This window comes from Musa acuminata, chromosome BXJ2-9 (assembly GCF_036884655.1).
Source record: "Musa acuminata AAA Group cultivar baxijiao chromosome BXJ2-9, Cavendish_Baxijiao_AAA, whole genome shotgun sequence".
NCBI lineage: Eukaryota > Viridiplantae > Streptophyta > Magnoliopsida > Zingiberales > Musaceae > Musa > Musa acuminata.
Genome location: NC_088346.1, coordinates 48,561,247 through 48,574,680, shown reverse-complemented (window position 1 = coordinate 48,574,680; position 13,434 = coordinate 48,561,247). Strand labels below are relative to the sequence as shown.

The following is a 13,434-nucleotide window of genomic DNA, read 5'->3' as shown; positions in this document are numbered from 1 at the left end:
GCTTTAAAAGTTTGAATTATTAAGTTACTGATAAAACCTAATACATGATATCAAAGTCATGTTTTCCTAATATCTTCTACTCATTTGCAGGTTCAGCATCTTCCCCCTTTAATAGTATTTGGTAAGTAAAACTGTAATTTGACAGACCTATTATATAACTCACTTGACTGCAGCTAACATCTAACTTTTCCTTTTTCTTTTAATTTTTGACTCATTCCTTTGTCAACCTTAGTTCAAATCAAATATCTTTGAACCTTTGACTCTAATACAATATTTAGAGTTTAAAAAAAAAAAGATTAAGTCAAACTCTTTAATGTTGACATATACAACTGATTAAGTTTTAACTCATATCACACATAAATATTTTCCTAACAAAACAAGTAGAACATGTGTTTGAAATATGATCATGATCACCCATTTAATATAGAATGGTTATGGAAAAATATGATCATACAATATCCGAGGGTGATTTGATCATATCCAGAGTCTTATATTAATTAGTCTTTTATGGATTGGATCCTAAAAAGATTTGGGTCTTCTAGATAATTTTTTTGAAGACAAGAATTAAAAGGATATGCCACTGAAAGCTAAATGCTTTCTTGGACAACTACTGTAGCAATGACTAGATTTATAATTTTGATGTCTTGATCATATGGTTTACTGAAATGGTTGGGCATTGAATACTATTTTTGTCTCATATCTTAGAATTTTATATTGATTAGATTCATTTTGGTTGTTGATCCTAAATTCCACATAACAATATTTTAAAGATTATATGGATAGCATATTAAAAATCTCTTAATAAAATGCCAAGACTCCCATTAAGAGCATAATTGATCATCAATCATACAAGAGCAATTTAGTTGATTTATCGATAAAATAAATTTAATTAGTTTAGGAATAATTGACATATGTAATAAACTATCATATGTCAACATCTAGAAAAAAGAATCAAATATAGAAAAGATGCAAGAAATTAAATTTATTTTTTTAAAAATTATAAATCTTGACTGAAGATTCATCTCTGTTAGGTTATAAAAATCTATCGATCAAGAAGACCATAATATTGTTTCTCAAATCAGGCCAAAATTATTACATTATTCAAATGGAACACATTATATATGTCATTTGACACTCTTGTGTTTTTTCTTAGTTCTGTATTTCCTTTTTTTTATTCTTGTATCTATGCCTATAGAAAAGAGCCACAACACAGGGACTGATTAATTCATCAATTCATCTCTTGTAAACTATTTCATGTATTAACTCATTAATTCTGTCTTAACACTTTGATGTGTGGCACAAAATGCATCCATAAATCTTCACATAACAAGGGACTGAATAATTTGAAGGTGCAATGATTGATGAATTGAGAAGAACATATCCATGTTTTCAATACACTACAATGGGGAGAATCACATCATTCAATCCAACACTCATAATGGATGAGTCAATGTCAAGATGACCATCCAACTCTTTAATTTTCTCTTGAGTTGGAACAAGGACATGATGGCCAACTTGGTCAAACTTTGGCACCTTGAGTTATTTTTCCTGAGGGCTGTACAAAGAAGAGGTGGGCACCCAGAAAAGTTGTGTGAAACTGCAAGATTGAGAGAATCCATGTTTTCAAAGTAGATGGACTTTGATGCATCTCAAAATGAGTTGTCCTTATCCCTCAATAATGTATTGGCTCCACATCTCACCACATCCACATCAATGTGAGGAGATAAGCCCGGGGGTTTGGACTCTGGAGCCCTTGGGACCTCTTTGAATCTTAGCTACCAAGATGGAAGACACTGCAGTGTCCTCTCCACTCCCACTTTGTCAGCAGCTGCAGCCAAAAGTTTGAATTCCAGGCTCTGCATTCTGCCTCAAAGATCCAAAGCTCATTCTTCCCGGGAGGCAGCTTTCTCTGGTCAAAGCCTAAGCTCTCTCCACACTCGTATTTCCTTTTGTGTTTTGGGCTGTGTGATCCTGTATCTGTGTTGTATGGATTCCATTTCTACTTTCTGCACACCATCATCCTGTAGGAACTCTCGAGTGTGTCCCACTTCAAGTTGACAAGGCAGCGATGGTGGTGCTGATGTTAGTCCAATCATATGAGATGAGGAGATGAAGCTATCATGACTTTGCATGCCTTTTTCCTCCTCCAACACAGTTCCCACCGAAGACTATTATTAACAATGATGATACATTCGTTATAATATGATAATTGAATGAATGATTGTTAGATAATATTCTCATCATGAGATTTTATGTGATATAATGTAAATATATCGGTGTAAATAAAATATTAATATAATAAAAATACAACTTATAAAATTAAAAAAAATATTTAAATTGATTTAGACCATAGACATATATCTATAAATACTTGAAAAGGGTTGAATGAAATTTTATTTTTACATGATATCCGAGCCACCAAAATAGTTTAGAATCCATAATTTATTATGTATTATCGTTATGCCATAATCATCATCTACACATATGAAGTTGCTCTTGTTGACGCATGGTATGTGATGAAGCCACAAACGCATATCTTCGTTAGATTTTTATAATATGATAACTTCATCTTTTGTAGGTCAATTCGGACTCTCTTCTTCTTCACTACTCAGATTATTCAAGAGTGATCTTAGTTAGTAAACTATTGAATATTGAAAGATGTATATCTTAGTAAGATATTTATAATATGATAACTTCATCTTTTGCAGATCCTTCGGACGCTCTTCTTCTTCATCACTCAGATTATTTAGGAGTGATATTGGTTAGAAAACTATTGTATGTTGATAACTATAGCACTTGGAGTCATTCAATAAGTATAGCTTTTAATGCCAAAAACAAAACAAGTTTCATTAATGGATCAATCAAGTGATCATTGCCAATCCTCAACTCTATTGAATCTGATCTTGCTAATAGTGTTACTAAAGTTGGGACTGATCCGAAGGAAAGATTTGCACAAAATAATGCAACTAGTTATGGGATGAACTTTTCATATATGAGTATCTATCTGTCTGTACATGTGGTGCAATCAAGAAAGTTGAGCGATGAGAGCAAAGGAGAAAGGTAATACAATTTCTCATGAGTTTAAATGACTCATATGCTGCTAAATTCTCCTCATGCAATCATTTTCTGTTATCCAAAAAGTTTATTCCATGATTCTCTAAGAAGAAAAAACGACGAGAATTGACTGTTTCTAAAGAGATCATGATGGCAAGTTCTGAAAACAATAATCTTGGTAGCAACTCATCAAATAAAGCAAAATAATTTTTGTTTTGTTATAGCCACTGTAATGGGAACAATCACACCATCGATAGATACTATCATTTGCTTAGCTTTCCTCCTGGATAGAATAGAAGCATCTATCAATAACTTGCGATCATATGCTCTAACTTTCATGCATGAATAATATCAACTACTCTCGGCCCTCTTAAGCAATGGTAACATTCAATCAAAGGCAAATATTATAGGTTAGTCTATTCCTTTTTGTCGTTCATTACATGGCAACACAATGGAGTTACGAAATGTAAACATTGGTGTATTTGAATATAGCTCGAACCCTAAGATTTCAGTCAAAATTTTCATTATCATTTTGGGGGGGAGGAGAGTGTGCTAACAGATACTTACCTTATTGACCTTTTACCTATAACTTTTCTTTGAAGTCTTTTATAATCGATCGTTTATGTATAATCATCTACCTGTGTTTGGTTATTTATGTCATGCTATAAATATTCAACCCAAAAATTATATTTGATGCTCAAAAATATAAATTTATCGGATATCCCTTAGGTCAAAAGGCTTATAATGCCTATGATTTAAAGATTAAACGAATATTCACAAGTGGAGATGTTATTTTCCATGAACACACATGTCCTTTCTCAACTGTAGAATCAAACAATAATAATCAATCACAAGTGTTACATGAACACATCTTGTCGGTCAATTTATGCATCAATCTAGAAAAATGATATTTTGTTGCTGTAATTTGTGTTCTGCGACATTTCAAAGGAATGTCAAGACAAGAACTATTGTTTTAAGCAAATAATGATCTAAATTTAACTGGATATTGTGATGCTGATTAGGAAGGTTGTTCGACAGGAAGAAGATTAACTTCTATATATTATGTTTTTCTTAGGACTTGTCTCATAAAAATAATATAAAGAAGCTATGGCAACAATCACTTGTGAATTTACTCGGTTGACATATCTCTTACGAGATTTATAGATTGACAATTTTGGTCCTGCCAAATTATATTATGACAATCAGGCATATTGTATATTGCATCAAATATATTTTTTTATGAAGCACATTGAAATTGACTGTTATGTGGAAAGGAGTATTAAAAATGATAATATATTTATCATAATCTGAGAAATCGAATGAATGGTTCTTGGGATAGTATTCTCATATCAAGGATTACATAATTGAGATCTTATGTGATAGGATGTAAATACACACCTTATGTGGCATCAGGTGAGAACAAAATATTGACATAGCAAAAACATATTTTGTAAAATTATAGAATATATTATCTAAATTGATTTAGAACCTGTACATGTACCTATAAATATCTGAAGAGAATAAAAATGTATTTTACAAAGAACTGAGGGTTTGGTGACTGCATGATATTATTAGGTCTTCCTTCTCACCCTGATGGGCATTCTTCGCTTCATTCTTACAGTGGGGAAGTTCACAATCTGGTCCTCCTCTGCCTCCCACCTGTAATCAGATTACAAGTCCAATGAGACTCCATTCATGCATGATATGCGTGTGTGCCGACATGTAATAAGTAAAAGCTCGCAAATGCATGCATTATAGTCCGCACAGTAGCTATATCCCATCATTGCGAATCTTTTATATAATATATACATATATATATGTATATATATAAAAGACTGATGAAATCAATAACTTTCCACAGTGCAACAGACTAGGAAACTTCGACCATCCTCTCTCTCTCTTTGATCTTCTGCCTGCACAGCAATAATCATTAACCTAACAAAAAAAGATAAGGGAAGAACAAATCTACGAAGCAGAACAAAACAGACATGCCTATGTCACCAGTTTCATACGTACACAAGCAAACAGTATAATGCATGATGGGAACAGCAACAAGAGGAAGAAGAAGAGAAATTGGACTAGATAAGTATGGAGATTGGTTGATGGCTATCCTTACGTGAAGTTGGTGACCAAGTGGTGGAGAAAGATGGAAGCCTCCAGCCTGGACAGATCCAGCCCAGGGCACAGCCTTTGCCCACCTCCAAAAGGAGTAAAGCTACAAGTACTCATGTCCTTGTCCTGTGGGGATGTCCATGAGAAGAAGAAGAAAGAAGAAGAAGAAGAAGAAGAAGGCGTTCAGATAAGATAAGCAAAGCAGGAGGAAGGTTGACTAACACCCAGCTCCCCTCCCTTACAGTGTGTTGTTCAAAGGAGAGGCAGGTAGGTGATGGTCACCAAAAAAGGGAAGCTTCCCTGAGTACCTTCCACCTCCATGGATTGAACTTGTAGGCCTCCTCGTAATGGTTCTCGTCGAGATGAACCGATCGAAAGTAGGCGAACACGCACCATCCCTTGGGTATGAAGTGCCCCTTGATCTCCACATCTCTCACAGCCTTGCGCATGATCCCGCTGATGATGTTCCCCAGCCGTAGAGTCTCCGTTATGACCTACTCAACCAGACAAAAAAAAGGTTATCGATCGTAGATTCATCCATCTACGAGAACGTAAACACTCAACTTACATCTTGTGTGAATGATAAGGACATGTAGTCGGTCCATTGCAGATCCTCACCAGGTAGTGATCTTCGCTTCTTCAACTGCATGTTCTCTTCCTGAGATCGATTGCACTGTTCAAACACTGTGCAAAAGTCCAAGACCTACCGGGTAGAAGTTCTACATCGTATCGAATGAGACAACAAATGCTGAAGAAGATATGTAGAAGAAATACACCCATGCAATGCATGACGTGCTTGCTATCCTCTCGAATATTCTCTACTTGTAATCTTGTGTGGTTTATCAGCTCATGGTGGGGCATGCACTCGGGAGCACTAACAACGACTCATGTTTAATGATCATGAACTGTACCTCCAACTGTTGGAGCGCAAGAGGACATTCACTGAGGTACTTGACTGCAAGTGTAACAAGAACAGGCACCGAATCCTCGGCTGGAATCATCAGATCGATCATGTTGTCCGATATGAGATCGTCGGTCAACTGATCACTGGCGTCGTTGATGAGGACGTCGACGACGTCGAGCGGGGTGCGTCCGCAGTTGTTCTTCCTCTTCTCCAGAATGATGCTCTTTATCAACATCACCATCTTCTTCTTTGCCTGGTGAGGAGAAACATTTTAAGGGCCTGGTCATACATGGGCTTCAGCCGAATGGCAGCATCAGCGTAGGAGTAGATCACTTGCCTGCAGCGATCGATAGAGTCTGCTTCCTGGTAGCTTCACAGGCAAAGACATTAAACCAGCAATAAATTCTTTGAATTGTTGCTTTAAGAATTGCGTCTCCGTCACTGACTGTAGACCAATCAGCCCTTTTACTAGGATTTGGAAGACGATCTGATGGGCAGATCAAACTGGTTCAGCTTTTTCTGGGTAGAATTAGTGAGGGGAAGAACGGGGGAAGGAAGTGGGGATCGAGGACTAACGTGTTTAGCCTCGTCTTGGATGTGGATGAGCCGTTCGTTCTTCCAGCTGCTCATGGACTGCTGCACGTAGCACTGCATGTCTCTGGTGATCTGAGCCTTGAGGTCAGACGACTTGAAGAATGCGCCGATGAGGCCATGGACTCGTCTTTGGAGGTTCCCGTTGATCAGTAGGATGGAGGATTTCCCCATCAGCTCCGTGAGGGATTTCGGATACGACGGCACGAACGACCGCCCGTCGCTCTGCAGCACCCACCTGCTGACCTCTGCGTCCGTCGACACGATCGTCGGGCTGCCGAAGAGATGCGACCTGAATACCTTCCCGTACCTAAACATCAATACGTCAACGACCGACTCAAGATGAACCGCATCGCATGAAATCACGAGAAAGGATACAATGGAATGGGGGGAGGGGGAACGCACAAGAGTCGACGCTTGTCCATGAAGCTCTCCGGCCGAGGCGAGTAGGCGCAGGAGACGAACTCGAAGGTCTCGCCGACGAGCGGCCAACCCGGGGACCCTGCAGGGAGCCGAGCTCTCTTGTGGCTTCTCCTCATCCTCCGAGTCTGTGAAATGATCGCTGCCATCAAAAGCACCATTAAAGTCGCCCATATCATCATCAACCTATCCATCCTCCCAAGTTGGATCCCACGATCAACCCCTTTGTACGTTCTGCAACGAGAAGGAAGAGAAGCTTAGAGAGAGAGAGAGAGAGAGAGAGAGAAGTTGTATTTAATGGTCGCAAAGCCTCCCACGTCCATGATTACACTGTGCCTCCGTCCTCGCAAGCGCCGTTGCTCACCTCGTGCACACATGTGAAGTCCATTCAATAGATCTCTCTCTCTCTCTCTCTCTCTCTCTCTCTCTCTCTTTCACACCCACAGATTATCCTACAGAGAGAGAGAGAGAGAGAGAGAGAGAGACACACACACACACACATAACGAGTGATCATCACACAGTGCACAGAGAACAAAAACATATGGATCAACAGAGCTTTTGATCCACTTTACCGATGAGCTCCTCACATGTGGTGCCCAGTGCTTTGTGGAGTGACATCAGTGTGCTGTGCTTCCTTCTCATCCGATGATGATATATCCAACTTTATCTTAATCAAAGTTGAAGATTCAAAATCTCAAAATCCTTTCTGAGATATTTTAGAAAGCATTAATTAGTTTTATCAGTATAGATTTTTGCCAGTTTATTATAAAATTAAAATTTATTTATATCATTTATATTTTTTATTCAAAGAAAGACTAATGAGCACTGTCTGCATCTTAGTGATCCACTTCGTGTAAAGCATCTTCTCTCAACATGTTGCTTTGTCCCACCGATTACATGAACGGATCAGGTCAGAGTGAGCTTGCTTTTAGCAAACGCTCTTGATCGTCGCCTCCTCCTGCTAAGTGTACGGTTGTTTGCAGCCGGTGACGTGGGCGAAGAACACATACAGAGCACGGCACGGCACGTCTTGTCCTCTTCGTGCTTTCCTTGTCATGGTTTCGTCTCCTAATTGTGCATCATCCCTCTGTAACCAAACCTTGACGTGACCCATATCATTTATCTTCTTCATCCGTGATGTGACACCGAAAGGGAGATAATTAATCCAGTCCGTTGATTGGCCACCGGGGTGCAGAGATTCCTGCTTTGATTGCCGTGTACACAGATTTAGATTTTAATTCAAGGGATAATGATTTGGCCAACCCATAGGCTACTCGATTGTGCATCCATTTGGTAGTAATTAAACAGGGAGATAGATCTCAGTGGGCCGCAAAGGATTTCAACAACAAGATAAAGCAGATCGATATGATTCCCTTAAAAAAAAGAAATATATATATATATAATTGTGGTCAAAGGATAGCTTCCACACAAGAAATTTCTCATGTTGCACAACAATTCATAATGATCTAAGGTTGTTTTGATGATTCAAGCCATCATGTTGCAGAGCATAACAGTCTAAGTTCTTCAATTAATATTACCACGAAAATAAGTCTAAGAACAAACCTGTTTTTGAAATATAGCTTAAAATTTGAATAATATGTTATTCTGGATATATCATGTAAACTCCTAAACATCTTCTGGAAAAACATATATAGATCTGTTATTGTCTAAGAAATAAATAAACAAGACCATTTTCACATTTATAATTCTATCAACCTCTCAGCTCTCTATCCATGAATCTTTCAGTGATTTATTTGCTTGCAATTCGCTGATGTGCTATAAACCTTTCTGTTTCAAAGGTAACAGGGAGATACAAATAAATCGAGGACTTGGACATATCATTGGTGAATTGTCAATCTAACATTCATGTGCATGATGTATGGATGACATGTAGACAGTACATCAACACCAGCACTACAATTTCATATTTACATTTTTGTGTAGACATCATGAATAATGATCAGTATAGTCATCTAGGTCAATTGAGTATGGAATCGAAAGGTTATTTGCTCACATACCGGTCAAATGATGTGTACACACACTTGGAAATTGTACACATCCAATACAACTGTTATTCACTAAATTTATAGAGCATGTTGAAACACTAGTATCATATCCATGGCCAAACTGAGGGGTTGCATCTGCAATCCAAAGCTCAATATCTGCAGGTACTGAAATCAGAACCATGGTTGATCAGAGACTTGTATCCCTGGTCCACAACCAGGACTTGGAAAAAATCCTTCCTCATCTCAACATGTTCAGAAACATTTGTGCTTCTCTCTATTCTATCTGTTCAAACAAGCATATTTCTTCAGTTCCTCATAAATATTGAAGTAACTGTATATACAAAAAAAAAAAAAAACTGTATACACACACACATATATTTATTTATTTATAGAGAGAGAGAGAGAGAGAGAGAGAGAGAGAGAGGTAGTTGAGAGAGAGAGGTAGTTGAGAGGTACCAATGAAAACCGATAGAACTTGTCATAACATATATCTCATTTGCTATGCAGAGATTTGGGAGTTTGGAAGCAGCCTTCAAAATATATGGGATTACCACTGCATCTTGAATTGAGAGAATTGTCCTATGTCTGATGCCTCCAACCATGATATGAATTGTCAAGGTGATTGATAATATAAGATGTGAGTGTGCTAACTGCTTGTCTGCAGTAATTCAAATATCAAGTGCCTAGCTGTCCAAGGAAAAAAAAATGGAGAAAAGGCAGAATAAATAAGCTGTAAATCAGCAATGATATTTATGATTCTGAAAGCCTTTTGTAGTGACAAACTCATTTTTTGAGTGTTTGGCTGCACTAGAAAATCTCATCACATTTATGAATTCATTAAATTGAAAAAAAAAATCTAGTTTGATCAGAGTAATTTGAAAATCAAATATAACTAATGAAATGGTGATTAGCCAAAAGATAAATATTACAAAATGAATTTTCTTTCTTTTAACATCCACTTGAAATCCTTAAACATTAGATAATTTATTTTCACCAATCAGATCTTTATTGAAAGGGCACAAACCTTTCAACAAGGTCAATACGGGAATTAATGTGAATAAATTGATAACTTCAGTTGAATCAACTTGAGTTTAGTCTCCATACAGAAAATTCATCATATCAGTTTTTGATGGTCAAATGAGGTTTAACTAAATAGCTCTTCACTAGGTAAATTATTGGGTTGCATATGCTGGAACCTAACCCCTACCTTTTGATTTGACTACGTTGCTATCCTAGAAAATGGTGAATATATAAGAAGTATGTTTTATTTTAGTTCCTAAAATGCTTTTTGGTATCGTTAAATATCAAAGGCATTGAAGGTGCCAGCTAGCTTAAAGGTTTTATCTTGACAACTTACATAATGAACAAACAATTATTTGAAGGTTTAATAAACCATATAGGAAGTGTACCATCTTTCACAATGCAACATTCAAAACAACGTGACTTCCTGGAAAGTTAAAATATAATTGTAGGCATGCAACTTTATGAATTTAATGTGTTTCGGAAAATATGATGATAAAATAGGCTAGTTCTGGCAAATATTCACTTTTTTCTAATTGAAACAGGTATCATCCAATCAACCATCTCAAAGATCATACCAACTTCAGATAAATCAAAGGAAATATAAAGAGAAAATAAATTAGGAAAACACGTGAAGATCATACGATGAATAGCTCACATCCCTGCTATGAGTTTTCTCTTTCCCTACTTCCAAATTTAGAAGAAATAACCAAACAAAGTTTTAACTGTTTTTGCCTTTTTTTTACAATTATTCCAGAAAAGGTCAAGAAAATGAAATTTGATGATTGGAAGAAATTATAAAAGATATAACACTTGATAAGAACTGATTACTTCATAAATATAAACGAAGTAGACGCCAATGAGAGCCAAACCATTGAGATGACAACTCTGCTCTCTTGGAGATGGTACAACAAATTCCTAGATTTGGAAATCACAAACATAAGCATAGTAAACATATTATCATCTATGGAAATTCCTATATATTCTCATAAATGGTCACAACTTCGCGAAAAGCCTCCAAGCGCAATATGTTGTTATATAACAACATAGATAACCTAAAATTGATGAAAAAACAGACATTAAAATTTCAAAACTTCTGAGATTCATAAGCAACAACTTGGCTCATCAGCAATGGAATTTATACTGCAATTGATCTTTTGTTTTTGTGAAATCTAGAAACACTGCCTTGCTACTACTGCTTGGAGACCAATCATAAAAGTTGCATACATGCATTAAGTGTTGCTGATTTCTTTGATTCATTCTGCAGCTGATTTATGACAATGTATCAAACTAGGTTGATATATAATTTCCTGGATTAAATTGCAAATCTGAATTAAAATGAAATTCCTCCTTACTAATTTGGTCCTTATATAACCAACACCAATATCTATGCTGTATTCAGCTAGTCCTTCATTTGGTGAGAATTTATCACTGTTTTAACTTTTAAGTACATATATAAGACACTATTAGTAGATTGGATAAAACCTCACCCCCCCTTCCTAACCATGCATTATTAGGTAAGCTAAGTTGCGCGATTGACCAAGCAATGTTGGACTGGATTATCCCTTAATTAACCTCTTATTCACATAATTTTTTGACTTGCTTAACAATTCAACATATGCATACTTAACGGAGACAAAACACTAATTGACCTAGTTGTCTCCGTAGTTTGCATAGATAGACTTCTAATGGTGTGGATTCCGGTAAGGGCCAAACTAGGAAACAGTATTTTCTTCATGGACAAAAATTACCAAGCAGAAGACAAAATGAAGCTCGACCCAAATTCTCAAAGAGTCATAAACTGATATGATATCCAACCGACGATAAAACTTTAACTAACTTGTATTCATGGTTCAAGTACTGGCACATTACAAGCATCTATCACGCTAATCACCTGGTCAATTGCTGAAGGATGATGATCTTCTCGTTCTATTTAAAGCAACTGCAAGCTTCTCAATATCAACCTTTTTCAAGAGTCTCACCGTCTTCATAGTCCGCAGAGTATCTTCTCCAGAGATCATTCTCCCCATATTTACGGGGAGTTCCATCTCCCATATCCGGCGGTTGCGGTGGGCGACGGCGGAGGAGGCGGACGGCTTGGGTGAAGAAAAGGAGACGCGGAGAGCCGGTTAAAACGTTCGGCGATCCCCGAGTCAGCAGCCCTTGATCCGAACCGGATTCCATGTGACTCATGAGCCACATTGATCAATTTAAACGGGTCGGATTCGTGTCGAGTTGCGCTGACCCAATGGATTGGTTTGAGATCGATAGGAATGGTATTCCAAGTCGTCTCAATCCTCAATTTTGTCGGACTCGGGCGTACAGGAGACCAAGTATCCGCCACGTCTCTTCGTTACCCGACCCACGTGGCACACCGTCCCCACCACGTGCCCTCCTGATTCTTCCCGACGATTATGCATGGCGATTCCCAGACTCGCTAAAGGCTGCCTCCTCCCCTCTCCGGAGACTTCCCCACCTCCCTATATTAGTCCCTCGGCCAGCGCTCTTCTCGCTCGCCTCAGAAGCCAGGTGTAGATGAGAGGGATGGAGTTTATGATGGGGATGGAGAACGATCCCCTGATCGCCACCATCCACCATCTGATGGACTTCCCGGAGGAGGTGGAGAAGGTGGTGAGCACCCCCGCCCGCGCCTACGTCCGTGACCGCAAGGCCATGGCCTCCACCCCGGCGGACGTCAAGGAGGTGCCCGGCGCGCTGGTGTTCGAAATCGACATGCCCGGGGCCAAGACCGGAGAGATCAAGGTGCAGGTGGAGGACGACCACACCCTGGTCGTCAGCGGGGAGCGGCGCCGGGCGGAGGACAAGGAAGGCAAGTACCAGCGCATGGAGCGGCGCATGGGGAAGTTCATGCGCAAGTTCCCGCTGCCGGAGGACGCCAACCTCGAAGCCATCACAGCGTGCTTCCAGGAGGGGGTGCTCACCGTCAGGGTGGAGAAGAAGCCGCCGCCGGAGCCGAAGAAGGCCAAGACCATCGAGGTCAAGGTTGGGGGCTCATCCGAAGGCTAGGACGAGATGCATGGGGTGTAGTATCCGACATGCGTCGAGGTGTGGTCAGTATAGAATATACGTGTTGGTGTGCTGGTGTTTTGTATTAGGTAGGTGTTACGTAGTTATCAAATAAACAAAATGTGAAGTCTTCTACGTAAATATACGTGCCATATCCTCTGGATATGTCCACTGGAACAAAGCCAGCGGGGTTTGTTGGTTTTCCAAAATATTATTTTATGTGTAGTTGGACGAATATCAAAAGGCCATGTACGAAGGGCTTAGAAAATTGTAGACGAAGTATATATATATATATATAT

General features: G+C 38.6%; 2 protein-coding genes across 6 annotated transcripts; one reads left to right on the top strand and one right to left on the bottom strand.

The window, feature by feature from the left end:
- Nucleotides 1-4,500: 4,500 nt before the first annotated feature.
- LOC103999307 (cytochrome P450 90D2) lies at nucleotides 4,501-7,638 on the bottom strand. 5 transcript variants are annotated; one of them, XM_065127129.1, is made up of 9 exons: nucleotides 7,411-7,638; nucleotides 7,067-7,315; nucleotides 6,647-6,971; nucleotides 6,408-6,440; nucleotides 6,078-6,323; nucleotides 5,735-5,824; nucleotides 5,475-5,660; nucleotides 5,171-5,292; nucleotides 4,501-4,713 (listed from the first exon to the last, which is right to left on the bottom strand). In XM_065127129.1, the coding sequence occupies exons 1-9, from the start codon at nucleotides 7,467-7,469 to the stop codon at nucleotides 4,626-4,628; spliced, it is 1,398 nt and encodes a 465-aa protein (XP_064983201.1). In that variant the 5' UTR covers nucleotides 7,470-7,638; the 3' UTR covers nucleotides 4,501-4,625. The 5 variants fall into 5 exon arrangements, with proteins under 5 accessions (XP_064983201.1, XP_064983198.1, XP_018686668.2 ...); XM_065127126.1 differs by having other exon boundaries at nucleotides 6,408-6,557; nucleotides 7,411-7,633; XM_018831123.2 differs by having other exon boundaries at nucleotides 6,408-6,557; nucleotides 7,446-7,629.
- A 4,965-nt stretch (nucleotides 7,639-12,603) lies between these two features.
- LOC135623785 (17.1 kDa class II heat shock protein-like) lies at nucleotides 12,604-13,406 on the top strand. Its single transcript, XM_065127125.1, has one exon. It carries the CDS (start codon nucleotides 12,644-12,646, stop codon nucleotides 13,133-13,135), a length of 492 nt encoding a protein of 163 aa, XP_064983197.1. The 5' UTR covers nucleotides 12,604-12,643; the 3' UTR covers nucleotides 13,136-13,406.
- Nucleotides 13,407-13,434: the final 28 nt, after the last annotated feature.